This window comes from Megalopta genalis, chromosome 12 (genome assembly GCF_051020955.1).
Source record: "Megalopta genalis isolate 19385.01 chromosome 12, iyMegGena1_principal, whole genome shotgun sequence".
In the NCBI taxonomy this organism is placed as follows: Eukaryota; Metazoa; Arthropoda; class Insecta; order Hymenoptera; family Halictidae; genus Megalopta; species Megalopta genalis.
The window spans coordinates 10008086-10031550 of NC_135024.1; the positions used below are offsets into that span (position 1 = coordinate 10008086).

At 37.1% G+C, this 23465-nt stretch overlaps 4 protein-coding genes, 2 long non-coding RNA genes and 1 pseudogene across 12 annotated transcripts; 5 read left to right on the top strand and 2 right to left on the bottom strand.

Moving 5' to 3' along the window:
* Window positions 1-271: 271 nt before the first annotated feature.
* LOC143260395 (uncharacterized) lies at window positions 272-1386 on the bottom strand. The gene is made up of 4 exons (XR_013034541.1): window positions 1231-1386; window positions 1056-1165; window positions 907-939; window positions 272-737 (listed from the first exon to the last, which is right to left on the bottom strand). It is a non-coding gene; the product is annotated as an uncharacterized LOC143260395 (long non-coding RNA).
* A 4914-nt stretch (window positions 1387-6300) lies between these two features.
* LOC117219170 (formylglycine-generating enzyme-like) lies at window positions 6301-7220 on the top strand (annotated as a pseudogene). The gene is made up of 3 exons (XR_013034542.1): window positions 6301-6679; window positions 6750-6943; window positions 7015-7220. The product of XR_013034542.1 is annotated as a formylglycine-generating enzyme-like (transcript).
* Window positions 7221-9013: 1793 nt separating this feature from the next.
* On the top strand, window positions 9014-11044 carry LOC117219171 (uncharacterized). Its single transcript, XM_033468101.2, has 5 exons — window positions 9014-9242; window positions 9331-9616; window positions 9695-9824; window positions 9911-10242; window positions 10359-11044. The coding sequence occupies exons 2-5, from the start codon at window positions 9416-9418 to the stop codon at window positions 10458-10460; spliced, it is 765 nt and encodes a 254-aa protein (XP_033323992.2). The 5' UTR covers window positions 9014-9242; window positions 9331-9415; the 3' UTR covers window positions 10461-11044.
* A 567-nt stretch (window positions 11045-11611) lies between these two features.
* Window positions 11612-12324, bottom strand: LOC143260410 (uncharacterized). 2 transcript variants are annotated; one of them, XR_013034564.1, is made up of 2 exons: window positions 12185-12324; window positions 11612-12095 (listed from the first exon to the last, which is right to left on the bottom strand). It is a non-coding gene; the product is annotated as an uncharacterized LOC143260410 (long non-coding RNA). The 2 variants fall into 2 exon arrangements; XR_013034565.1 differs by having other exon boundaries at window positions 11612-12098; window positions 12185-12323.
* LOC143260409 (coatomer subunit beta-like) lies at window positions 12202-14562 on the top strand. Of its 2 annotated transcripts, none has more exons than XM_076525604.1 (4): window positions 12202-12350; window positions 12512-12925; window positions 12992-13325; window positions 13392-14562. In XM_076525604.1, exons 2-4 carry the CDS (start codon window positions 12558-12560, stop codon window positions 13764-13766), a joined length of 1077 nt encoding a protein of 358 aa, XP_076381719.1. In that variant the 5' UTR covers window positions 12202-12350; window positions 12512-12557; the 3' UTR covers window positions 13767-14562. The 2 variants fall into 2 exon arrangements, with proteins under 2 accessions (XP_076381719.1, XP_076381720.1); XM_076525605.1 differs by having other exon boundaries at window positions 12242-12420.
* Window positions 14563-15722: 1160 nt separating this feature from the next.
* LOC143258736 (uncharacterized) lies at window positions 15723-17230 on the top strand. Its single transcript, XM_076525612.1, has 4 exons — window positions 15723-15854; window positions 16020-16323; window positions 16449-16577; window positions 16763-17230. The coding sequence occupies exons 1-3, from the start codon at window positions 15797-15799 to the stop codon at window positions 16450-16452; spliced, it is 366 nt and encodes a 121-aa protein (XP_076381727.1). The 5' UTR covers window positions 15723-15796; the 3' UTR covers window positions 16453-16577; window positions 16763-17230.
* On the top strand, window positions 16179-23123 carry LOC117228273 (coatomer subunit beta-like). Of its 4 annotated transcripts, XM_076525600.1 has the most exons (10): window positions 18210-18365; window positions 18527-18940; window positions 19007-19340; window positions 19407-19695; window positions 19773-20113; window positions 20186-20447; window positions 20517-20884; window positions 20943-21387; window positions 21506-21741; window positions 21809-23123. In XM_076525600.1, exons 2-10 carry the CDS (start codon window positions 18573-18575, stop codon window positions 22037-22039), a joined length of 2874 nt encoding a protein of 957 aa, XP_076381715.1. In that variant the 5' UTR covers window positions 18210-18365; window positions 18527-18572; the 3' UTR covers window positions 22040-23123. The 4 variants fall into 4 exon arrangements, with proteins under 4 accessions (XP_076381714.1, XP_076381715.1, XP_076381711.1 ...); XM_076525599.1 differs by lacking the exon at window positions 18210-18365 and adding an exon at window positions 16179-16307 and having other exon boundaries at window positions 20186-20884; XM_076525596.1 differs by having other exon boundaries at window positions 20186-20884.
* Window positions 23124-23465: the final 342 nt, after the last annotated feature.

Below are 23465 nucleotides of genomic sequence, written 5' to 3' on the forward strand. Positions count from 1 at the left end.
CATCGTTGATAGCAGTTGAACTGGTCTTAGTGTCAGCTATAACATTATTGAATAAATTATTATAAATAAATAATCAATGTGATAAACAAATAATCATTTTATAAAAATTTTTAAGGTTTTTATATTGATATTTATAGAAGACTGATTACTTTTTGTAGGAACTTTACTTACTTTTTTGTCACACCATCAGAAATGTCTGAATAATCGTGCGAATAATGACTAATAATTGAAAAGTGGCTTTGAAATAAACTAAATAATTGATAATTCTTGAAGTAATAGGTTTTATTATTTAATATTGTCATAATATTACAATTTAGCAATAGGTACATTTAAATCGAAATATAAGAAATATATAAATTAACAGAAGCAAAAACAAATTTTTATAAAATGTTATAAATAAACATAACAGTCTGTTATTGTAGAAATCTGTTATTTAATGTTCTTTAGTAATGTAGATACTAAATTTTGTAGTAGATCCTTTTTTCTTATCTAAAACATTTTCTTAAATATCACATCATCAATCATCATTGTCATCATTATTAGTATCATCATTACTGCTATCATTTTCTTCTTCAAAGGTCTTCTTTTTCTATTAATTTTTTAATTTCATCATGAAATTAATTCGATGCATTCGTGCAGCAAATGCACCAACATAATTTTTCTAACATTCGTATTATGATAATCGCGTATTGTAAAAGATTCACTTTTTGGCAGTTTCGCAATAAAATCATTCGAACCTGAAACAATCGTAAGAAATCGCGACATGCAAAAAGACTTTACCTAACTAGGAAACAGATTACCACTCAAAGGATTGCCGGGCAATCCTTTGATCACTGTACTCGTCAAAAATTTCTACATTTTTTTACGTAATAAAAAAAAGAAATAGTATTCTGAATGTTCACTTACTACTTGGTGGGAGGAGGGAGCTGCGTTATTGTCCTGGAACAGAAAGAAAAGCACAGAGATATTAAAATATTTATATTTATATATAAATATTTTTTATATTAATATATATATATATATATATTTTTTTTTTTGTCACATGTACACCGTACGGTACGTGAAATTGACATCGTCTTGCATCCGCTGTGCTTTGTTCTACACATCTTCCTGTTCCGACACAACCTCGAATACGCGCTCCGTCCCTTGGACGAGCAATCAGACTCTGTACAAAAATTATGTACCATTTAATAAACGACCCTAAGTTATAGTTGAAAGTAATTGACTTACCACCATTCACAGGGACCAGGGTATTTCATTCGTCGGTTTAACCCTTTCGCTACGACAGCTCCATCCGCCGAAGTACCGTCACTGAACGGAAACTCGCTCCGGAAATATGCACAGTGCACGTGGTTTCTGTATACATGTTGTTCCAAGTCTTAAATAATAACTGTGCCGAATAAAACAATCATTACTCTAATGTAACAAGTATATTTACATTTTTAATTTAAAAAGACTTACAAAATTATAGGTAACATAGGTATTTATATAATTACAAAGCTTAACGATTAAATGTTTAATATAGTTAATAACGGGACGAAAATTATTAAAAGATAATAATATGTAAAAACTAATAATATAATTCTGTGTGATATATTTGAAAGCAAGGATCCATACAAAGGCCAACATCGCAATCTTTGCACTCGTACCGCGAATCCGTTCTTTTATCATTTTTGCTACAAATTACACATCCGCGTCTTCTGTATACACTTCATTTCGATGCCGCATATATGCGGCGCGAAAGGGTTAAACAGGTCAAAGTTGTTAAGCTAAATAAAATAGACAATTTTGCGAAGTAAAATATTCAGTTCATTAGACGACAGAATTCCGTGATCTTCCAACGTGCTAGTAACTTCTTCTGGAGTGCAGGTGGATGGCAATATAGGATCGCGTGACAGCATATTGAGATCAGGACCATATGATATAAGTTTGCTCTAAAAATATGTTGACGCAAAGTACATTATGATTAATGTACTAAGATGGCATTTACAACTCGTATCATCGTACCCATAGAGGCTTCAGTATGAATCATATATAATCAAAGAGTGGGTTGTACAAGTATTACCACACCACTTTCATGCTTAGTATAGCGAAAGCAACCTGCAAAATTATCAACACTTTCTATTGTTATAGATCATGGGTTTTAATGTGAATGTAGAGTATTGTCAGAATCTGAATCACGATCACGTCTTATGTCAATTGTCATGTTACAGATATACCATATCTGTATATAGTTTATTGTATTTGCATTGTGAGAACATTTGTAAATAATACTCGAGAAGGCTCATAAAATGCAGAAATAAGTTGAGTATGCAACAATTTGAAAAAGAACTAGTTTTTTTATTTCTCTGAGAATTTTCAAATATCTTTGCAACTATATCTTCCAAACTTGTAAACACAAAGCTTTTCGAAATGATTGAAAATGTGATGTCATGGGATCCTTCTTGAGTCTATTGAGGATAAGGGATGACACTGAATCACCAATATTGATAGGAACTATAATTGTGTACGTTCCTGCCCAATGTCGTCGTCATCAGTATCAGCATCATTGTATTGTAAAACTCACAGTTGGGTCGGGTTGTTGCTCGCAAGATTCCTAATCTTCGGTAATGGAATCGCCAACATATTTTACTACAAATGAAGAGTTGCATTCTTAAATGGGACATTATTCTTGATCAGTGCAGTGCTGCGTATGCTCGTAGTAGTTTGTGGACCATTTCTTGTACCATACACATAGAAAAAGACGAGGAGTTCCTTAAATGGCTAAAATTTCGGAACTGTCAATTAAAAACCCTAGAATTCTGAGATACAGAAAGCATAAATACATGCCCGCAGCCTTTGATATTAGGACAATGACCTCCTAAGTATTAATCGTGGGCAGACATAGAGGTTTTGTAGAACTGTTGTACGAATTGTTCACTTCAGAACTATCGACTTTCACAGTTTTCCCAAGTATTTGGAAAAACTGACTGCTCGATGAGCACGTAAAATGCATTAGGAAATACTGCTGTTGCAACGATGAAAGTTTCACCAAGTCGAACTGCACCCTCACAGTCCTAAATTTCAAATATTGTGATGAACCTAACAAGAACTGTAACATTCAGTAGATTCATCCTTGATAAATTGGAGAAAAAACATTAATCACATAGTGAAGAATAACAAGACAGTACTTGGAAGACCTGATGGAAAATCTCTCTACGTTTGTCTCAGCTGATTCGATCGACATGAATCAGTGAATTTGTGAATCTATTACAATCCCAAAAACTCTCCCATTGGGGCTCAACAGTTTTTATGGAAAGATTCACTTTAGTGTCCAACAGATATCTCGCGGTTTCACTTGTGTGTTTGCGCTTGAGATGTTCACGCGCGGTTTTTCGTAGTTTCTCACGGCGGGTGCGGTTGTACAGATTTGGGAGACACGAAGTCGTCGCTTCTCACTTATATTGTGGTTTCTGCCTGGAATGCGCTTCCTTGAGCTTCGACCAAATCTTTGTGCACAATCGGTAGTTCGTGAAACTCCTGCATCATATCAGGAAATAAATAACAGAAATATTTTTTATATTATATTTTATAAAATTAATTTTATTATTAAAATTAACTAAATATATCATATCTTTAATAAAAATTCAGGACATATTTTGTGTTGTCCTCGTCCTCCTCCATCTTTCTTTGGAAGTCCCCTTTTTCGGGGGCCATATATATTTTCTTTAAATAATATTTTTAGCTCTCTGTAATTATTGTAATTATTATTACAATTTATTATTATACATATTATTATATTATATTGTATATCTATAAATATTTTTCATTTATTATTTTACATTTACTTACATGGGCGGCCACCATGTTCACCAGCGTCGGCCTAGCGGTCCCCCGAGCCAATTGGCCTAAAATATTTTTCCACTGCGACTGTAACATAAAAGCAGAATTAGAAGTATATATATTATAAATATACATTCTATTGTACACATATATTGCATATACTTACAGCTTTTCCGCAATTGTAGGCCGCAGCGATTTCTCGTTGCCTGGCCAGAATTTCGTCTAATGTCTCCTCCGCCTTTCCGCCGCTGCTTCCGCCAGCAACGGTTTTCACTCCACGGTTTTTACTCATGCGTTGAGGTGCTGTTTCTCACACGGAGAACGTCCCGGGACGCCTCTGGCATTCCAACATAATCATTCATTCCCATTCTAAGGTACACGTTAGTTCCTGAAATCGACTGACAATGGTAGCGATCATTGCGATTTAATCAAATTCTAATCGAAAGTTACTTTCCCGGACGAGATTCTAATTGACAAGTAATACTGGTCATTCTAGAATAAATACCATTTCGGTAGAGTTGAATTTATCAAGACTCTTGTGAGCTTTTATTAATTCATTTCATCCCATAAGAATAGAAAATGAACATTCTGTGCACACATATTCCATACCGATCCACGTTGCATGACACGAATCGTGTACATAGAATATATTCGATTTGAACTAGTTTCGATTTCAAAAAACGACGCAAAATCCACTGCCTAGCCACATACACACACACAAGTGGAAATTACATCGCGCACGATACAACTAGTCATTGTCAGTCGCTATTATTATTAAATACCGTTCCGAGGCCCAGCCTGTGGTCTCTCTTCTCCCTCCTAGACTTGGGTGTCCTGTGGTTCCCCCCGACTTGGGGTGGCTCTTTCCCTTTTCCAACGGTTCGTTGTCGTTCATTGGCTGTTGTCCATCGGTTCGTTCGTTGGCTGGAGAGCCTGTCGCAATCCTGCACTCCCCCGACCGTCGCTCGATCCAGCTTTGTCTCTGTGCCTCCTTGTTTCTTTATTTTATTTATTTTATTAGAAATCAGCAATCAGAATACAAATTCTATGGGCCGATGTGATCGCTGGGGACTTGATGTATAGTCCGTTAATAACATGATGAGGGCTTTCCCAATGAAAAGTCCTCCTGAACCTCATATAAGGTCGATTGGCCATCTTCTTTTTAATCTCCTGCTGTATTGTTGTTGTATGAGTGGCATAATTAGTGGATTTGTGTGTTCGCTTAATTTAGTGAAGTGCTTCCTACTTCTTTCATGGATGGTGTCAACGGCGAAGGGTATACCAAGATCATTATGAATTGTTTCATTGGTAACGTACCAAGGGGCGTTAATAATTGTGCGAAGTGCCTTGGATTGTGTTCTTTGGATGATGGCTATGTTGGTTTTGCTGGCACTTCCCCAGAGTTCTAGTCCGTAGGTCCATATCGGTATGATAATAGCTTTGTAAAGTAAAATTTTGTTTTCTAGTGAAAGTTTTGATTTGTATCCAAGAAGCCAGCCTTGTTTCTTGGACGCTAGCTCCAGAGCCCGTAGATGATTTTCCATGAGAATCGAGAATCTATCAGATTGGGCCGTGACCCGCGTCATGGCTGGATCCGTGACCCTTGTTCGTCCGAGATCGGGTCTAAACTGTCCACCAGCCAGATCCGACTGGCTGGTAATATATTCTGATATTGTCTTTTGTGTGGTATCGTTCAAAACATCGTAGTTTATGTAATGGCACATTACAAAATTCGCAAATATATCGGTGTTCCGTCACGTAGGACCTCCCGCAGATCTCTCTCGCTTGAGGGTTTATGGCACGGACAAGCGTGGGTCATCTGAGGAGACGGAGACCTTTTTCTGCAGCTGCCGAACATCTGGGCAGTGTCTCCGTCTTTTCTAATGATCGCGACGCGTCGTAAATCCAAAAGGCCCGAAAAAGAATCCCGCAATAACACTTGAGATTTTTGAACGCGTCTTGGGAAAGTTAGTCCCAACCGTCGCGGGGATGACTTCTCAAGGCCCAGAGGACCTCCCCGACCACGCAATTACGTGTCGCACCCCTCTCCAAGACAAGGCCCGTGCAGATCGGTACGAGAGGGTGGTGATGAAAACGTTTGGAGGACGCTGATTGGGAAATCATAATTTTTTAGAAAACCAATCAGTGCATCCCGGCATGGAGGTGGAGGTTCTTTCAAGGATCTCAAGTGGGGAAAAATGTATAAAAAACGCGAGCAGTCGAGGCGAGTAGTATTATTATTACAGTCACATTCACTAACATATATTCTCGATCCGGAGTCTCACTCGTGCGTTTCAAACAGTCTCAATCGTTCGGAGACTCACTCGTCGCAACCGGAGACTCATTCGACTCGGGAACTCATTCGATTCGTTCATTCGAAATCGGTCAATATCGGACCGATAATCATTACAAACCGACGCGTCTTCAAACAGTGAAGCCCGGGCCTTACAACCCCGGTAGGGTTGAAGTTCGATCCCCGCGCGTCAAAAAAGGGCGCCGTAAAAGCACGGCGCTACAATCGGGTATAACCCGATTTTTTATTTGCAGAGCATACTCTGCATCTACGGTGAGGATATTTTTTCTTTTCATTTGTTATAATAGGTACTAATCTGTGTTTTTTAAAAGTTTTGCCTCCCGTATATTCTGTGTTCATAATAGGAACAGATTAAATCGAACGATCCAGACAGGATGGATCATCCCGTTGTACACGCATCGTGGAACGATGCTACTGCGTGTTGTAAATGGCTAGGAAAAAGATTACCTACTGAAGTGGAATGGGAAAAGTGGCCTGTCGTGGCGGGCTTTCCGATAGGTTATATCCGTGGGACAATAAGTTCATTCCGAATGGTAAACACAGGTAAACTGAACGAGCAATTGCAAGTTAAAACTTTGAGATGTTACGATGAAAGTCTCAACGAATTTTAGAGCAAAAACACCTGACAGGGTGACTTTCCAAATGATAATATTATACCATGGAAGATGGATACGTTGGTACTGCGCCAGTTACAGAATTCCCGCCGAACAGATATGGGTTGTGCAACGTGATAGGAAACGTGTGGGAACGGACGTCTGATTGGTGGACGATCGATGCCGCGAAAAGGGGGGCGGGTCTACGAATCCTGTATGTTTTAATTCGCATTTTCGCTTCTCCTTTACAACTCGACGATATTTATTCACGTAATACATTTCTAGACCGGACCACCTGATGGAACAGACAAAGTAAAAAAAGGTGGATCCTATCTTTGTCACGAGAGCTATTATTTTAGATACAGGTGTGCCGCCAGAAGTCAAAATACCCCTGACTCTTCAGCTGGAAATCTTGGCTTTAGATGTGCCCGTCAGCCTGATTTTCATGGAAACGTTTTCTTGAAATAAAATTTTTACGTGTGTCTTTTAAATTGTGTTTTTGTTTCCTTGATCTTGTTCGATTTGTGAACATTAAACGCTTCGGGCATATTCGACAATTACACTGTCCGACACGATTTTTGATTTCCTATAGCCACTATGAAATTCTTGTAGAGCTTCACTCCCCGATCGAGGATCCGAGAACCGAATTGCTCCATCACCCTCGGTTTTCGAACAAAACGAGCTTTTGTAAAAACCCAAAATTTTCGACACAAATGAGGTATTGTATGAAAAGTAAAAACGTTAGAAAGTTCTAATCGGTGTTAAAAGATAGAGGAGAGTTTCCGGAATATAGTGGCATGCAATTTATTAATTGTTTTTGGTCCTAAGTAGCAAAAAATTAATGTCAAAGTTTAAAAAATTGTCGACGTGCGCAGTTTCTGCGAAATATTTTTGTACTTTTACGAAAAGTTGTTTGTCCTGCACAAAAACTCTACTCAGGATCGGACTCTGTAGACATTTCTGAAGAAGAAACGGCCCGGTAAAAGTGTCAAAACGATATACATTTCGAGTAGATCGAGAAAATGTTCGACGGCAACATGCACACGACGTTTTGCCGCCATATCCTTCGCTGCTCGCTTCTCTCTGTCCGACAGGGCCGAAACTATGCGTAATCAACACCGATGGAGGGATCCAATGGGGCACCCACTTTTCGTAAATAATATTTGAATTTTTTTTAGTACTTTAATGTTCTGTTTTTTTATATATTTCTGTGGGTAATAATCACAAAACTGTGATATTTTTCACACTAAAAATCACACCAGGGTATTTGCAGTGGGTAACGAAGATATTCTAATACTACTATAATTTTGACTTCTACGCCATATAATTAAATAAATATTTAAATATATATTTAACAATATGTTTCAAGAAGTTTAACGTTTTGAAAATTATTATTTATTCATGATCGTATTATCGCTATAATTTAAATGATAACTGTATACATGATATACTTGTAATTCGAACAAATTCAGAATTAAATGAATATTTTTGTTTATTATTTTTCTTTTATTAATTCTCCATTTGAAAATTAATAATCTTCTATGTTCCTAAAACCATGTTTTTCGTACCTTTTAATTTATGATTCACAGTTTAGTGATTATTATCTACAGAAATATGTAAAAGAAAACAGCACATTGAAGTACTAAAAAAAAATTCAAAGTAGCACGCCCCACACGCTAAGTGGGTGCCCCATTGGATCCCTCCATCGGTGTTAATTACGCATAGCTTCGGCCCTGTCGGACAGAGAGAAGCGAGCAGCGAAGCACATGGCGGTAAAACATCGTGTACATGTTGCCGACGAACATTTTCTCGACCTACTCAAAATGTACATCGTTCCGACGCTTCTATCGGGCCGTTTCTTTTTTAGAAATATCTACAGAATCCGATCCTGGGTAGAGTTTTCGTGCTGAACAATGAACTTCTCGTAAAAATACAAAAATATTGCGGAGAAACTGCGCGCGTCGACGCTTTTTTAAACTTCGACATTAATTTATAGTTATTTAGGACCAAAAACAATTAATGAATTGTATGCCACTATATTCGGGAAACTTTCCTCTATCTTTTGAGACCGACTAGAACTTTCTGACGTTTGTACTTTTCATGTGATGCCTCATTTTTGTCGAAAATTTTAGGTTTTTACAAAAGTTCGTTTTTTTTTTCAAAAACTGAGGGTGATGGAACAAATCGGTTTTCGGATTCTTGTTCGGGGAGTGAAGCTCTACAAGAATTTCATAGTGGCTATAGGAAACCAGAAAAAAATTTGATTTTGTCAGACAGTGTTATCGGTACGTCTCGGTTCAATTTAAACAGTCGGGCGTCGACATGTGTAGATGCGACGACTTTATGTTTACGTTTACAGAGAAATGGGTCAACCTGTTTCGTGGGAGGAGTACTTGTAGTAAAAATTCTGTGTATTTTTACAGACAGTGAATGATCACTATATCGTCACAAAATAGAACGTTGCATGGAAAGTTTGATAACAGTATTTGCAACTTAACCTGTTTCGACGCAGAGTGAGTCAAATACGTTTCGAAATATCGTTTTGATTGAATGTGTAACCCACTGCATAATATAACAAGGATTAATTAATCAAACGTATAGGAAAGCAGAAACACTATAGAGCTCTGAACAACTTACAAGATACTCGTCATACTTGGACGAGCTGTGTTATTGATGTATTGAAAGAATGAATTACGGGAAGAAATCTCCAAGTATGGGAACGCCTTCAGTATACTCGCATGTTACTACGCGTAGCAGTGCAAATTTAAGATCTTCGCGATCAGTACGCAGTGTCAAAACAACGCCATGGTATCAAAAACCAATATTAACACATGCTTATGTTCTTGACATTCAAAGAGGTGCCTTGTTTACTGGAATATTTTCATTGGTATGTATTACGTTCCGTTATTATCTAATATACATCAATTTGCAAACGTATTTGCTCTTAATAAATGCTTATCTTCAGGTTTTAGCCATTTTCACTGTCTGCACAGCGATATTCGACCTTTATTGTCTATCTCAAGCTGCTCCAGGTTCAACGCATTATGGATACTACATGATATCGTATGAATTTGTATATGTAGGCAATCAACATGGTAAGAATAGTACATAATTTAAACGTTTCGTAAAATAAGCGATAAAGTATAAATCTACAAAAAATTTATCTTTCTTCTTGTTTCAGTTCGCAATGCTCTCGTAGTGTTTGCTCTGTTCTCCATGCTTGGTGGGATAGTAGTTTTTGTAACATCCTTAATATTAATAACTGCTTTACGAAAGGAATACGAGAAGAAAATGGTGCCTTGGTTGTACAGTTTTGCTGCGTTCAGTACTTTTAGACTGTTTGCTTTTGTATTCTTCAGTACAGTAAATGACATGATATTTGCTTACAACATCATGATGTGCCTTCTGTGGTCTATATTTACTTGTATCTCCATCTATGGATGGTTAATAGTGTACTCTTTGTATATCGAGTTGAGCGATCTCACAAGATTGGAAGATCTTGCACATTTGAGAGTAAGTTTCCTATCGAACCCTCTCTCATATTACGAAATGAATTAATTTAATGCCTATCATAAGTACTGCTTTTTTTACACTTTGATGCAAATTATGTAGTAAATCTTAATTTTCAGATTGGTACCATGCAATCACTGAACGCATCTACCACACAGTCCATTGCTGGTTCTCGACCAACAACACCTCACAGCGCGGTATCAACAATGCCCGCAAATTAAATGGAAAGATTTCCATCTCCGTTATTATTTATCTGCGGAAAAAAACTCTAGATATTCGTTGCGGAAGTAGGAGATCAAGCGCAAACTAAAACGTATCAAGAGTAATGTTGGAACGATATGGTCCTGTGATGTCCAGACCCAAGTTCCGTGTCTTAGGCTGCTCGCTTCCCTAGCTTCTGCCGTCAATGTGGCAGCTGTCGGTTATTACCACATTAAAAGGTAACAATCCAATGTGAAGATGCCTTTGTCATTTAATGCGATATTAATGAAGAACGTGCCACGTGAAGCGCGACACATTTGCTAGTATTACGATACTGCCTTAGCGCGATGCGCATCCAATTCAATCCATCCATTTTTATTGAAGTCCGTCCAAAGTGAGTTGAGGTGTAATCATGTTTTACACGATTTATGTCATACAACGAGAGTAATGGCAAACAGAGTGTATCTCTGTTGTAAAGATTAAGATATTGTAAAGAAACAGATATTAATTATTAGATTATTATTATATAGTTAATTCTTGTATACATAATATAATGATTTCTATCATATCTTTTTTTATTGAATAAATCTGCTTATCCGTATAATTGTCGTATTCCAATTCTTTCATTTCACTCATGTCATTTGAAATCATACAACAGGCCAAACATATTGGAGTAACATATTGATATTTCAACGTAATTATATGAATATGTTCGAAACATTTACATCGCGGGTGCACTTTAAATTCAGGCGGTTGATCCATCGGTTTGGGTAGTATTAGAACTGGCAATAGTTCCCTCTGATGAGTATGTCATTAAATAGGATATATATTTTGCTGTATGTCCAAGTATCGCTAGCATGAATATATATCTGATGTGCCAAAATATTTCTATGACTATTGGCCAAAGTATCTCAACAGTGCTAGTTACTATATACAAGGCGATGTCAAGACACATTTTTCAAGATCTCAAGGAGACGCTGGATATTTTGCACAATCAAAATATTTATAAAAGAAACATTGACAATTGATTTTCAAGTTTTAATCGATGTTAGAAATGAATCGAGAATAGGCAAATTCAAAGGATATGATCGAAAACAGAAGGATTTTCACATAAATTCAATGGTTAAAGAATATTCTGAGAGCACAGAAATGTTCAGAAGACTCTTCTGAATATATCATGCAAATAAATTTATTTATTATGGCAAATGTACAGAACACAATCTCCTGAATTGATATCACGCAAGAAAAGGTCATTTGTTATTGTAAATATGGAGTACAGATGATCCTTGCCGCAACTTCCATAAAACGCAATATAAATTCCGGCATGAATTATCTGCTGCTGAAAATATTAAAATAGCGCCAATACACATAGTGGCAAAACGCTCAAACTATTCGTCAAAACCATTCACAAATGATAACTGTGAGAATGCTACAGTTGGCGCCACTAAACAAAGCCTTTGGAAAAACAGTAATGATTGTTTCTTGCATCTCGTGTAATAACGCTATTTTTATACAGCCAATGATTATGAAAAACGTAGTAAGAATAATTTATACTCTTCATTTTCAACAATAAACAAAAATTCTTCTCGCGAGACAGATCCAGAAGACTCTTCCGAATATTTCCGTATCCTAAGATGTTCATTAGTTATTAGATTCTGCTGTCAAACAAAAATTAAATACTGTAATTAAAATTCGGAAATTTTACGAAACAAACAACGCGAAAGTTTCAAAGTGTTCTACATACTTGGAAAATGTGGACAGTGGCGCTACCTAAACTTGGCTCAGCTAGTTCCCTGATGTAGGGGTTTGACACGTATGCTTGTCCCTTGTTTCCGGATTTGTATAAATGTCAGTTGACCACTGGGAAGATATCGTTGTCTTTCATTTTTACGTGATTTTATCGTGATCAGGTACATCGAACACGACAATATCCATGCGATTACCATAGCATTCGAATGACACACAAAACCTACATCGGAGGTCAACATAACCTCAATGCCCATTACTTTTGTAAATAAAACAGTCAAAGTAGTTGGATTTTCGCTACATTTAATGCGATTTTAATTTGCAGTTCGTAAGAGAAAGTCTCCCTGGTAGATTGTACAGCAGTGACGAAAATGAGCACCATCGCAGAGCAACCTTGTTATACGTTGATTAACATTCCAACCGACACAGAGCCTTTAAACGAGCTCCAGTTGAAGCTGGATCTAGAGAAGGGCGATCCCCGTACAAAGATTGAAGCCCTGAAGAAGACCATCCACATGATCCTGAGTGGAGAACGTCTGCCAGGACTTCTGATGACTATCATCAGGTTTGTCCTACCGCTGCAAGATCACACAATCAAAAAGCTTCTTTTAATATTTTGGGAGATAGTGCCGAAAACTTCTCCAGATGGCAAGCTTCTACAAGAGATGATTTTAGTTTGTGATGCGTATAGGAAGGACTTGCAGCATCCTAATGAATTCGTCAGAGGCTCGACCCTCAGGTATTGATCGAACAAACACATTTCTTTATTGGTTGAACAATTGCGATAGAATGTTGCATCTTTCAGATTCCTGTGTAAATTGAAAGAGCCAGAACTTTTGGAACCGCTGATGCCTGCAATTATTACTTGTTTGGAACACAGACACTCCTATGTCAGACGTAACGCTGTGCTGGCAATTTTTACAATTTATAGGAACTTTGAGTTCCTCATTCCTGATGCTCCAGAATTAATAGCCAAATATTTAGAAGGAGAGCAGGACATGTCTTGTAGGAGAAATGCATTTTTGATGCTCTTACATGCTGATCAAAACAGAGCACTAGCTTATTTAGCTGCTTGTTTGGACCAAGTGCCCAGCTTTGGTGATATATTACAGCTGGTTATTGTTGAATTAATCTACAAGGTGCATATACGTTTTGAAGTATTTCCCTATTGATTTCAAATGTTAACAAACGTCGTTAATTGATAGGTGTGTCTAGCAAATCCATCAGAAAGAGCACGTTTCATTAGATGCATTTATAGCTTATTGAACTCTCCAAGTGCTGCTGTACGTTATGAAGCAGCTGGTACCTTGGTAACACTGTCTAATGCCCCCACAGCGATTAAAGCTGCAGCCTCCTGTTATATTGAGCTAGTTGTCAAAGAAAGTGACAACAATGTTAAACTGATCGTGCTTGATCGTTTAATCGCGATGAAAGAAAGTCCTGTTTACGAAAGAGTTCTTCAAGATTTAGTTATGGACGTACTTAGAGTTCTAGGTACGTCTCTAATCGAACTCACATCGATCTTCAGTATTCGAATTATTACGGGAGACCCAATTGGACCTTATGGGTATCGCAGATGACGGCCATTCCCATTTGTCTTCGTCAATTCCACAACTTCGATTCTCTTCTTCAATTAAACGTTGAAGTATGTTTTCTACAAATATACGCCCGTATTAACCCATTACCGCCCACTGTACCTGCACAGGTACAACTACTTAATCGATAAATTATGTATTTTATCTGTGGTAAGTGTTGAAAGTAGTTAGAAATTACAAATCTAGATGACACTAGTTACCATATAATAAATAAAAATAGGAAAACAAATTTCACTTATTGTGTAATAAAATACGGAGTCCAGACACGACATACAAGGTAAGATTTTGGGCGTTAATGGGTTAATTTCAGCGCCATTGTTGTTTGTTTGTTTCCTTTCTGTACCGTCAGTCGCCAGCACCGTCGAACGACGATACACCTTATGTATCCACCAGCGAAGAAATATACATACACGATACTTTAGCCTGTAAGTCTGGATTTCGTTCGATCGAAGCTGATTTATTTGGTACATATTTTTTAAGAAATAAAGAACGAACACACTACTGCCCTTCACATGCCATTTTATTCGCGCATGATAAAAATGTTTCAGAACACAATCTCAAACAAACAAAACATCGATATTTTAGTTCTACAAACCATTTTTTAAATTTCATCAAAAGAGGAGATTTAGCTGTAAACTGTCACGTAAATTTGTAACTAGAGCATGAATTGAATTCAAATTTTAAATTGTAAAATAGTTTTAAGAATTATACATATTTTAGTTGTAATGTTAATGTTCAATTTTGTAAAAACAAACGATAAAATAAAATGATATATTCATCATGTTCGTTTACGATGATTCAACATGTAAACATTTGCAACAAACAAAAGTAAAAAAATTTCGTTCGTGCAACTTTTTTTCCCTTACTTTATCTAATCTTTTCTTCACGTTTTTACTTGCCTCTTATCCTTTGTATTTATTTAATGTTAGTCAATAATTTCTAGTTATCGCTTGTTTTTTGTTTCTTATGCGCATAATATTTTTGTTTGATAATTTTGTTATATTCTAGTAAAAATATCGCAATAATATTTTAAATTATTATTCCTTGAATATTTTTACATTGACTTTTGAAAATGAAAATTAGAATTAGAAATTGTAGATATTGAAGTTTTTGACTTATTTGTACAGGTTAATTAGATCGAATAATATGTATAATAGAATTGTAAACAATATAAAAGTTATTAAGAACATAATGTAATTGAGTCGAAGTCCAGTATTTAATACGTACGCATTAAGCAAATGAACATAAGCCAAAAATATTTTGGGACTGTTTTTTACTATTTTTACTAATCTGTTTATACTGTAAAGTATTTTGTTTAAAATAAAACAATCATAATTGTGTCCTATGCCTTAGACGGACTTCGATCTTTTAGATAACAATTATAATCTTAATATCATTTTCCATTTTTTCTTTGTTCTACAAGACTTAACTTTTCAATTTGAAATATTTTTAAAGAAAAACAAGTCTTCAGTTTCTCATATTGCAAGAAAATGAATAAGGGGTTGTGAAAACAGAGGCTACAAGCTTCAAAATGAGTTGTAAAATTCTTGTGTGCGAAATTATAACAGTTTAAATACTAACAATATTTTAAACAATTCGCGGAGCCTGCACATGAAATGAACTTTATTGAAATATCAACATTATTGATTACATTATCAACAGAGATGGATTTCAAAAAATCAAACTCGGTATATAAATGCACACGTCACGCGAAAGACCATTAACTTTTCCAACTGGACAAACATTTAACTAAACAATTGTTTTAACCTCCACTGTCAAAAAAATAATATCGTTCCATATTGATAATGTAAAAAAGAACATTAATTTAGATAAATGAAGTTCTAACAGCACTTTCATTTTTGCATTTCTAATTTATAGCTGCTTTTAACAGAAATTGCAAAAATGGAAAGCAAATTTTCATGAACAATAGTATGAACGTAACGACCGGAATACAAATGGCAGAATACGCTTGTTATATAAAAGTTCAGTTTACTCTTAATGTTTGATCGAGAATTATGTCCTGCTGCAGAAGAACCGAGAAATTTGAACAATTTCCTTGCGTCGGTTGTTGTGGCTAGTATAATGTTCTTAATTTTTTCTTTTCTTCCTAGTGTGTTAGTGTAATGTGAAATGAAAGACAGAAAAATCATTTTTAGTAGACATGCGATGCTATAAGTAACGATCCGAGCTCGGAATGTTAATAATTCAAAGTTCATTAATAATTGGTTATTTATGTAGTGAACAACTGTGATACTGAAGATAGAAGATGTGTGATATCAAATCCCCAAACTCATTACTGCTTTTGTCAAACTTGCGGAGGATACTATGCTTACGATAATGGCAACAATTGTCACTCCAATGTTAATACTACCATCAAGAAGACATATACAAACCTATGTCAGTGTGCCGAAGAAATAATGTGGAATAGCGGTGTACCACCTAAACCAGACTGCAGATGGTTTACAAACTTTTCTGAATTACGCCGACAGTGGAGTAATCATGCTCGCCAACAAAATTGCAAATGTTGTAAGTGTAGGCAAAGGTAAGGAAAAGTAAGATCTTACGTTTGCAGAAGTCAAACGGACTTCATCTGTGAGGAAGTACTTTTGCACCAAAGAAAATCGACTTTAATTCGTGTAAAATTTAGATCTGTTCCATTTACATTAGGTAAAGCAACTCTAGCCGGAGAATTTTTTATTGAAAAAATAAGAAAAAAATTGCATTTCTATCAAGCTCGTGACAATGAATAACAACATGAAAATTATTTATTGGAACAATATAAAAAATATCATTGAGGTATGCTTATAGTTTATCTGTCTTTCAACTTGCAGTGACAAATTTTTGGTACATTAAAAATAAAAAAATATGCTACGTGGGGAAATGTAAGAAAGTATATATATTACATTTTTAGAAAAAAATATAGTTGAATCGTTTAATAAGTGGCCATAGTATATTTTTTATGAAAAGATTATTCTTTCCAGATGATTTTTTAGAAAGAAGTGGATTTCGTAGTTTACCTACCACCCTTAAAAATTCTAATGAAAATTCAGTAGCTGGATTTAAAATCGTAACACATTGTAGACAAAAGGAATTAATATACAAAATGATCGATTCATAAAAGGAATGTTCCAAGAATTTCTATATTAATTTTAATTTCTAATTAATTTCTATACAAATTTTACTCTTTTTGGTATACATTTAAAATAAACGTAACTTACATTTATTTCACTTTATAATTTATTAAGATCGATATTGTTGTTATAAACTGACATTTAATTTATCTTATAAAACAATAACAACTATATAGAGTTATGTTGAAATCGACAATAGAATTGGTCGACAGGAATTCACCGAAATCACAGAGACTGGTATCAATTAATATCATAAATGTGTAAAATGATGTACCGTATATTAGGATTACTTAAAATAAAAACTAAAGAGGAAGAAAATCTATAGTCATACAGAATTTAGGATACTGAAACGCAAACCTTTTGTTTATGTATAATGCAACTTGGTGCGTTTATCGATCTTAGCATTGATATTCGACTCCTACCAGTTATAATAGTTTATAACAAATACGTATCGGAAAGAACGGAACACAATCTCCTGAATTGATATCACGCAAGAAAAGGTCATTTGTTATTGTAAATATGGAGTACAGATGATTCTTGCCGCAACTCCCATAAGACGCAATATAAATTCCGGCATGAATTATGTGCTGCAGAAAATATTAATATAGCGCCAATACACGTAATGGCAAAACACTCAAACCGTTCGTCAAAACCATTCACAAATGATAACTGTGAGAGTGCTACAGATGGCGCCACTAAACAAAGCCTTCGGAAAAACAGTAATGATTGTTTCTTGCATCTCGTGTAATAACGTTATTTTTATACAGCCAATGATTATGAAAAACGCAGTAATAATAATTTATACTCTTCATTTTCAACAATAAACAAAAATTCTTCTCGTGAGACAGATCCAGGAGAGTCTTCCGAATAATTCCGTATTCTAAGATGTTCATTAGTTATTAGATTCTGCTGTCAAACAAAAATTAAATACTGTAGAAACACACAGGATCAAAACAGTACCAGATAATTAGACTACACTTCTATTTTAAATCGGAATCAGAACAGAGCAGATAGAACTACAATTACATTGTAATCAAACACTGTTGGATAATCGAGTGTCGGATAATTTTTACTGCACGAATATTTTCATTCTAGAGCACCTTGTGTTTGTTTTGATAGAATATGGAATTGATAACGAATTCTTGAACGAAGCTAAGTTTAAAATTGTATTATTGGTGGCGGGAGATAGAAGAAAGAGATTGGAGAGTTAAATTGCCTAATCGACATTGTTTGATGGAAATTTTACGAAACAAACAACGCGAGAGTTTCAAAATGTTCTACATACTTGGAAGATGTGGACGGTGGCGCTACCTAAACTTGGCTCAGTACTAGTCCCCTGATATAGGGGTTTGACACGTATGCTTGTCCCTTGTTTCCGGATTTGTATAAATGTCAGTTGACCACTGGGAAGATATCGTTGCCTTTCATTTTTGCGTGATTTTATCGTGATCAGGTACATCGAACACGACAATATCCATGCGATTACTATAGCATTCGAATGACACACGAAACCTACATCCGAGGTCAACATAACCTCAATGCCCATCAGTTTCGTAAATAAAACAGTCAAAGTAGTTGGATTTTCGCTACATTTAATGCGATTTTAATTTGCAGTTCGTAAGAGAAAGTCTCCCTGGTAGATTGTACAGCAGTGACGAAAATGAGCACCATCGCAGAGCAACCTTGTTATACGTTGATTAACATTCCAACCGACACAGAGCCTTTAAACGAGCTCCAGTTGAAGCTGGATCTAGAGAAGGGCGATGCCCAGACAAAGATTGAAGCCCTGAAGAAGACCATCCACATGATCCTCAGTGGAGAACGTCTGCCAGGACTTCTGATGACTATCATCAGGTTTGTCCTGCCGCTGCAAGATCACACAATCAAAAAGCTTCTTTTAATATTTTGGGAGATAGTGCCGAAAACTTCTCCAGATGGCAAGCTTCTACAAGAGATGATTTTAGTTTGCGATGCGTATAGGAAGGACTTGCAGCATCCTAATGAATTCGTAAGAGGCTCGACCCTCAGGTATTGATCGAACAAACGCATTTCTTTATTGGTTGAACAATTACAATAGAATGTTGCATCTTTCAGATTCCTGTGTAAATTGAAAGAGCCAGAACTTTTGGAACCGCTGATGCCTGCAATTATTACTTGTTTGGAGCACAGACACTCCTATGTCAGACGTAACGCTGTGCTGGCAATTTTTACAATTTATAGGAACTTTGAGTTCCTCATTCCTGATGCTCCAGAATTAATAGCCAAATATTTAGAAGGAGAGCAGGACATGTCTTGTAGGAGAAATGCATTTTTGATGCTCTTACATGCTGATCAAAACAGAGCACTAGCTTATTTAGCTGCTTGTTTGGACCAAGTGCCCAGCTTTGGTGATATATTACAGCTGGTTATTGTTGAACTAATCTACAAGGTGCATATACGTTTTGAAGTATTTCCCTATTGATTTCAAATGTTAACAAACGTCGTTAATTGATAGGTGTGTCTAGCAAATCCATCAGAAAGAGCACGTTTCATTAGATGCATTTATAGTTTATTAAACTCTCCAAGTGCTGCTGTACGTTATGAAGCAGCTGGTACCTTGGTAACACTGTCTAATGCCCCCACAGCGATTAAAGCTGCAGCCTCCTGTTATATTGAGCTAGTTGTCAAAGAAAGTGACAACAATGTTAAACTGATCGTGCTTGATCGTTTAATCGCGATGAAAGAAAGTCCTGTTTACGAAAGAGTTCTTCAAGATTTAGTTATGGACGTACTTAGAGTTCTAGGTACGTTTTCGAAAAATAAATGAAGAAACAACCATGCTGCAATAGTCGGAATTTCGCTAAAAATATTATCCCTTCAGGTTCACCGGCATTAGAAGTCAGAACTAAAACGTTAGCCCTGGCCATGGACTTAGTAACCACACGTACCATAGAGGAAATGGTTCAGCTCCTAAAGAAAGAAGTATTAAGAACTGTGGGCGGGGAGCACGAAGATGCTGGTAGATACAGGCAACTTCTTGTGCGGACATTGCATGCCTGTTCAATAAAATTCTCAGACGTGGCAGCTACGCTGATACCTGTATTGACAGACTTCTTATCAGAAAACAACGAAGCTGCTGCGACAGATGTGCTAGTGTTCGTCCGTGAAGCTATTCAAAGATTCGAGAATCTTAGACCGCTCATAGTTCAAAAGCTACTTGAAGTAAATATCTATAGTAAATAATTTACATTTTATAGCTTAACAGATCGTAACGAAATAATCTTTCCCTTACAGGTATTCCCACATATCAGATCGGTAAAGGTACACAGAGCGGCTCTATGGATTTTGGGTGAATATGCTACAACGAAAGAAGACATTGAAGCCTTCATGAGTCGAATACGAGCTGCCTTAGGAGAATTACCATTACTAGAGGCAGAGAACAGGCATCAAGCTGGCGAGAAGACGGAAGATGGAAATACTCAAGCCACTCCAGCACAGTTGGTCACATCGGATGGAACTTACGCGACCCAGAGTGCATTCAGCACTGCATCTACTAGTACGTATCTTTTAAAATACTTCCGTGAAATAAATAAGTCGATATCAATTTTAAAATTATTTTATTCAGCTAAGGAGGAAGAGAAACGCCCGGCATTGGTTCAGTACATGATGGAGGGTGACTTCTTCATTGGTGCATCATTAGGCACGACCTTAGCCAAGTTGGCGCTTCGTTACAAGGGCCTCGAAAGTGATGAACAAAAGCGCAATCACATGCAAGCTGAATCTATGTTAATAATGACCAGTGTGTTGCAGTTGGGTCGCTCCGGTTTACCCGCCAAGGCAATGACTCACGATGACGCTGAACGATTGTTCCTGTGTCTAAGATCTCTAGCTTGTCCAACACCGCTTGTACAGAAGGTATTCATCGAGGGTTGTCGAGAGGCCCTTGGACGAATGCTGACAGCTAAAGCGGAGGAAGACTCGCAAACACAGAAGGTAGTGCACTCTTGATGATGTGGTTCTTTGCAACCAATTTACATTTTTGTTCTCGCAGGCTAAAGAAAAGCCAGGTAGCATCGTCCAAGTGGACGACGCCATACAGTTCCTACAATTAAGCCGTGGATCGGATTTGACGGGTGGAGCTGCAGACATGTTCGAACAAAGTCTCAGCGCTGCCGTTGCAGGAAGACCCGGTTCCGGTGCAGACATCCCAGCTCCCAGTGCTTTGAGCAAGGTCACCCAGTTAACTGGTTTTTCGGACCCAGTGTACGCAGAAGCTCTGGTTCACGTCAACCAATACGACATCGTGTTGGATGTACTAATTGTGAATCAAACTGAGGACACCCTTCAGAATTGCACTCTGGAGTTAGCAACGATGGGTGACCTGAAACTCGTGGAGAGGCCGCAGCCTATCGTGCTCGCACCGAGGGACTTTGCGAGCATCAAGGCCAACGTGAAAGTAGCCTCCACAGAAAACGGAATTATATTTGGCAATATAGGTGCAGTTATTAAGTTGGACATTCATAATTTCGAGCTTTTAAGTAGAAGAAGCTATTACAACAGAAAAATATCTCGGACTCCTTCGAATGCCTCCTAATTTTATTTAATTATTTCTAGTTTACGATATATCCGGTGCTGGGTCCGACAGGAGTGTCGTAGTACTGAACGACATACATATCGACATTATGGACTACATAGTTCCAGCAACCTGTACCGACGCGGAGTTCCGGCAGATGTGGGCAGAATTCGAATGGGAGAATAAGGTGTCTGTAAATACCACGTTATCAGATTTGAGGGAGTATCTTGCCCATTTACTGAAGTCCACGAATATGCGCTGTCTGACCCCGGAAAAGGTAGGTTCATTTTATTTGGATTATGTGGAAAGTTGGAGTGTAACTGCGACATGTTTCGATGTTTCAGGCACTTTCCGGACAATGTGGCTTCATGGCTGCGAATATGTACGCGAAATCGATATTCGGCGAGGATGCATTAGCGAATATGTCCATTGAGAAACCATTAAACAAACCGGATGCCCCAGTGGTCGGCCATATTCGTATCAGAGCAAAGAGTCAGGGGATGGCGTTGTCGTTAGGGGATAAAATCAATTCCACGCAAAAGGGCCCGCAGAGCAAGGTCGTACAAGCTGCTTAAAGCACGTAGTCTCTAATCGAACTCACATCGATCTTCAGTATTCGAATTATTACGAGAGACTCAATTGGACTTTATGGGTGTCGCAGATGACGGCCATTCCCATTTGTCTTCGTCAATTCCACAACTTCGATTCTCTTCTTCAATTAGATGTTGAAGTATGTTTTCTACAAATGTACGCCCGTATTAATTTCAGCGCCATTGTTGTTTGTTTGTTTCCTTTCTGTACCGTCAGTCGCCAGCACCGTCGAACGACGATACACCTGAGGGAGCTGCGTACGCGAAATGCTCCGTACCCTCAATTATAATATTTCACTGACTCGTTCGCGGACTTATGCGTTACCCGGAACCGTGCTGTTCTGACCGGACTGTCCTGGCCGGACTCTCCGAACTGACTACCCTGTTCGATCCTTGGGCGGCCGATTTTTGCCGCTTATATACGTTCGGCGGAACCTCGTCTTCCTTTGTCCAAGGAGACGGTTTCTCCTCAGGGTTTTCCCGGGCCGCGCTAAACGCGCGGCCAGGTAGCCCTGTAGCGGTAGGCGGCCGGTAATTATTTTTCAGCAACATCTGCTGTACACGTGGGGTTGTCAAAAAAGGTTACTAAAATCCTTCTCGACTTGCAACGGCCAGGGAAAGTTTATTACTTCGTCCTTGGCCTCTGCAAGCGAATCCGCTAACTGTTATTCCGCCGCCGGCCGTGTACCGCCATAAAAATGAAAGTTTCTTTAGGCGGGCGCGTAGTTGCAGCATAATGGCTGCTACACACCTTATGTATCCACCAGCGAAGAAATATATGTACATACACGATACTTTAACCTGTAAGTCCGGATTTCGTTCGATCGAAACTGATTTATTTGGTACATATTTTTTCGAATAATATGTATAATAGAACTGTAAACAATATAAAAGTTATTAAGAACATAATGTAATTGAGTCGAAGTCCAGTATTTAATACGTACGCATTAAGCAAATGAACATAAGCCAAAAATATTTTGGGACTGTTTTTTACTATTTTTACTAATCTGTTTATACTGTAAAATATTTTGTTTAAAATAAAACAATCATAATTATGTCCTATGCCTTAGACGGACTTCGATCTTTTAGTTAACAATTATAATCTTAATATCATTTTCCATTTTTTCTTTGTTCTACAAGACTTAACTTTTCAATTTAAAATATTTTTAAAGAAAAACAAGTCTTTAGTTTCTTATATTGCAAGAAAATGAATAAGGGGTTGTGAAAAGAGAGGCTACAAGCTTCAAAATGAGTTGTAAGATTCTTGTGTGCGAAATTATAACAGTTTAAATACTAACAATATTTTAAACAATTCGCGGAGCCTGCACATGAAATGAACTTTATTAAAATATCAACATTATTGATTACATTAACAACAGAGATGGATTTCAAAAAATCAAACTCTGTATAT

Excerpts from the sequence above, each read along its gene's own strand:
- LOC143260409 (XM_076525604.1), top strand. The coding sequence starts at position 12,558 with ATGAGCACCATCGCAGAGCAACCTTGTTATACGTTGATTAACATTCCA. Across the intron at positions 12,926-12,991 it reads GTCAGAGGCTCGACCCTCAG|ATTCCTGTGTAAATTGAAAG; the intron begins GTATTGATCGAA and ends TGCATCTTTCAG. Across the intron at positions 13,326-13,391 it reads TTGTTGAATTAATCTACAAG|GTGTGTCTAGCAAATCCATC; the intron begins GTGCATATACGT and ends GTTAATTGATAG.
- LOC117228273 (XM_076525599.1), top strand. The coding sequence starts at position 18,573 with ATGAGCACCATCGCAGAGCAACCTTGTTATACGTTGATTAACATTCCA. Across the intron at positions 20,885-20,942 it reads AAGACTCGCAAACACAGAAG|GCTAAAGAAAAGCCAGGTAG; the intron begins GTAGTGCACTCT and ends TTGTTCTCGCAG. Across the intron at positions 21,388-21,505 it reads AATTATATTTGGCAATATAG|TTTACGATATATCCGGTGCT; the intron begins GTGCAGTTATTA and ends AATTATTTCTAG.
- LOC117219171 (XM_033468101.2), top strand. The coding sequence starts at position 9,416 with ATGAATTACGGGAAGAAATCTCCAAGTATGGGAACGCCTTCAGTATAC. Across the intron at positions 9,825-9,910 it reads ATATGTAGGCAATCAACATG|TTCGCAATGCTCTCGTAGTG; the intron begins GTAAGAATAGTA and ends TTCTTGTTTCAG. Across the intron at positions 10,243-10,358 it reads AAGATCTTGCACATTTGAGA|ATTGGTACCATGCAATCACT; the intron begins GTAAGTTTCCTA and ends CTTAATTTTCAG.
- LOC143258736 (XM_076525612.1), top strand. The coding sequence starts at position 15,797 with ATGTCCTGCTGCAGAAGAACCGAGAAATTTGAACAATTTCCTTGCGTC. Across the intron at positions 15,855-16,019 it reads TCCTTGCGTCGGTTGTTGTG|TGAACAACTGTGATACTGAA; the intron begins GCTAGTATAATG and ends TTATTTATGTAG.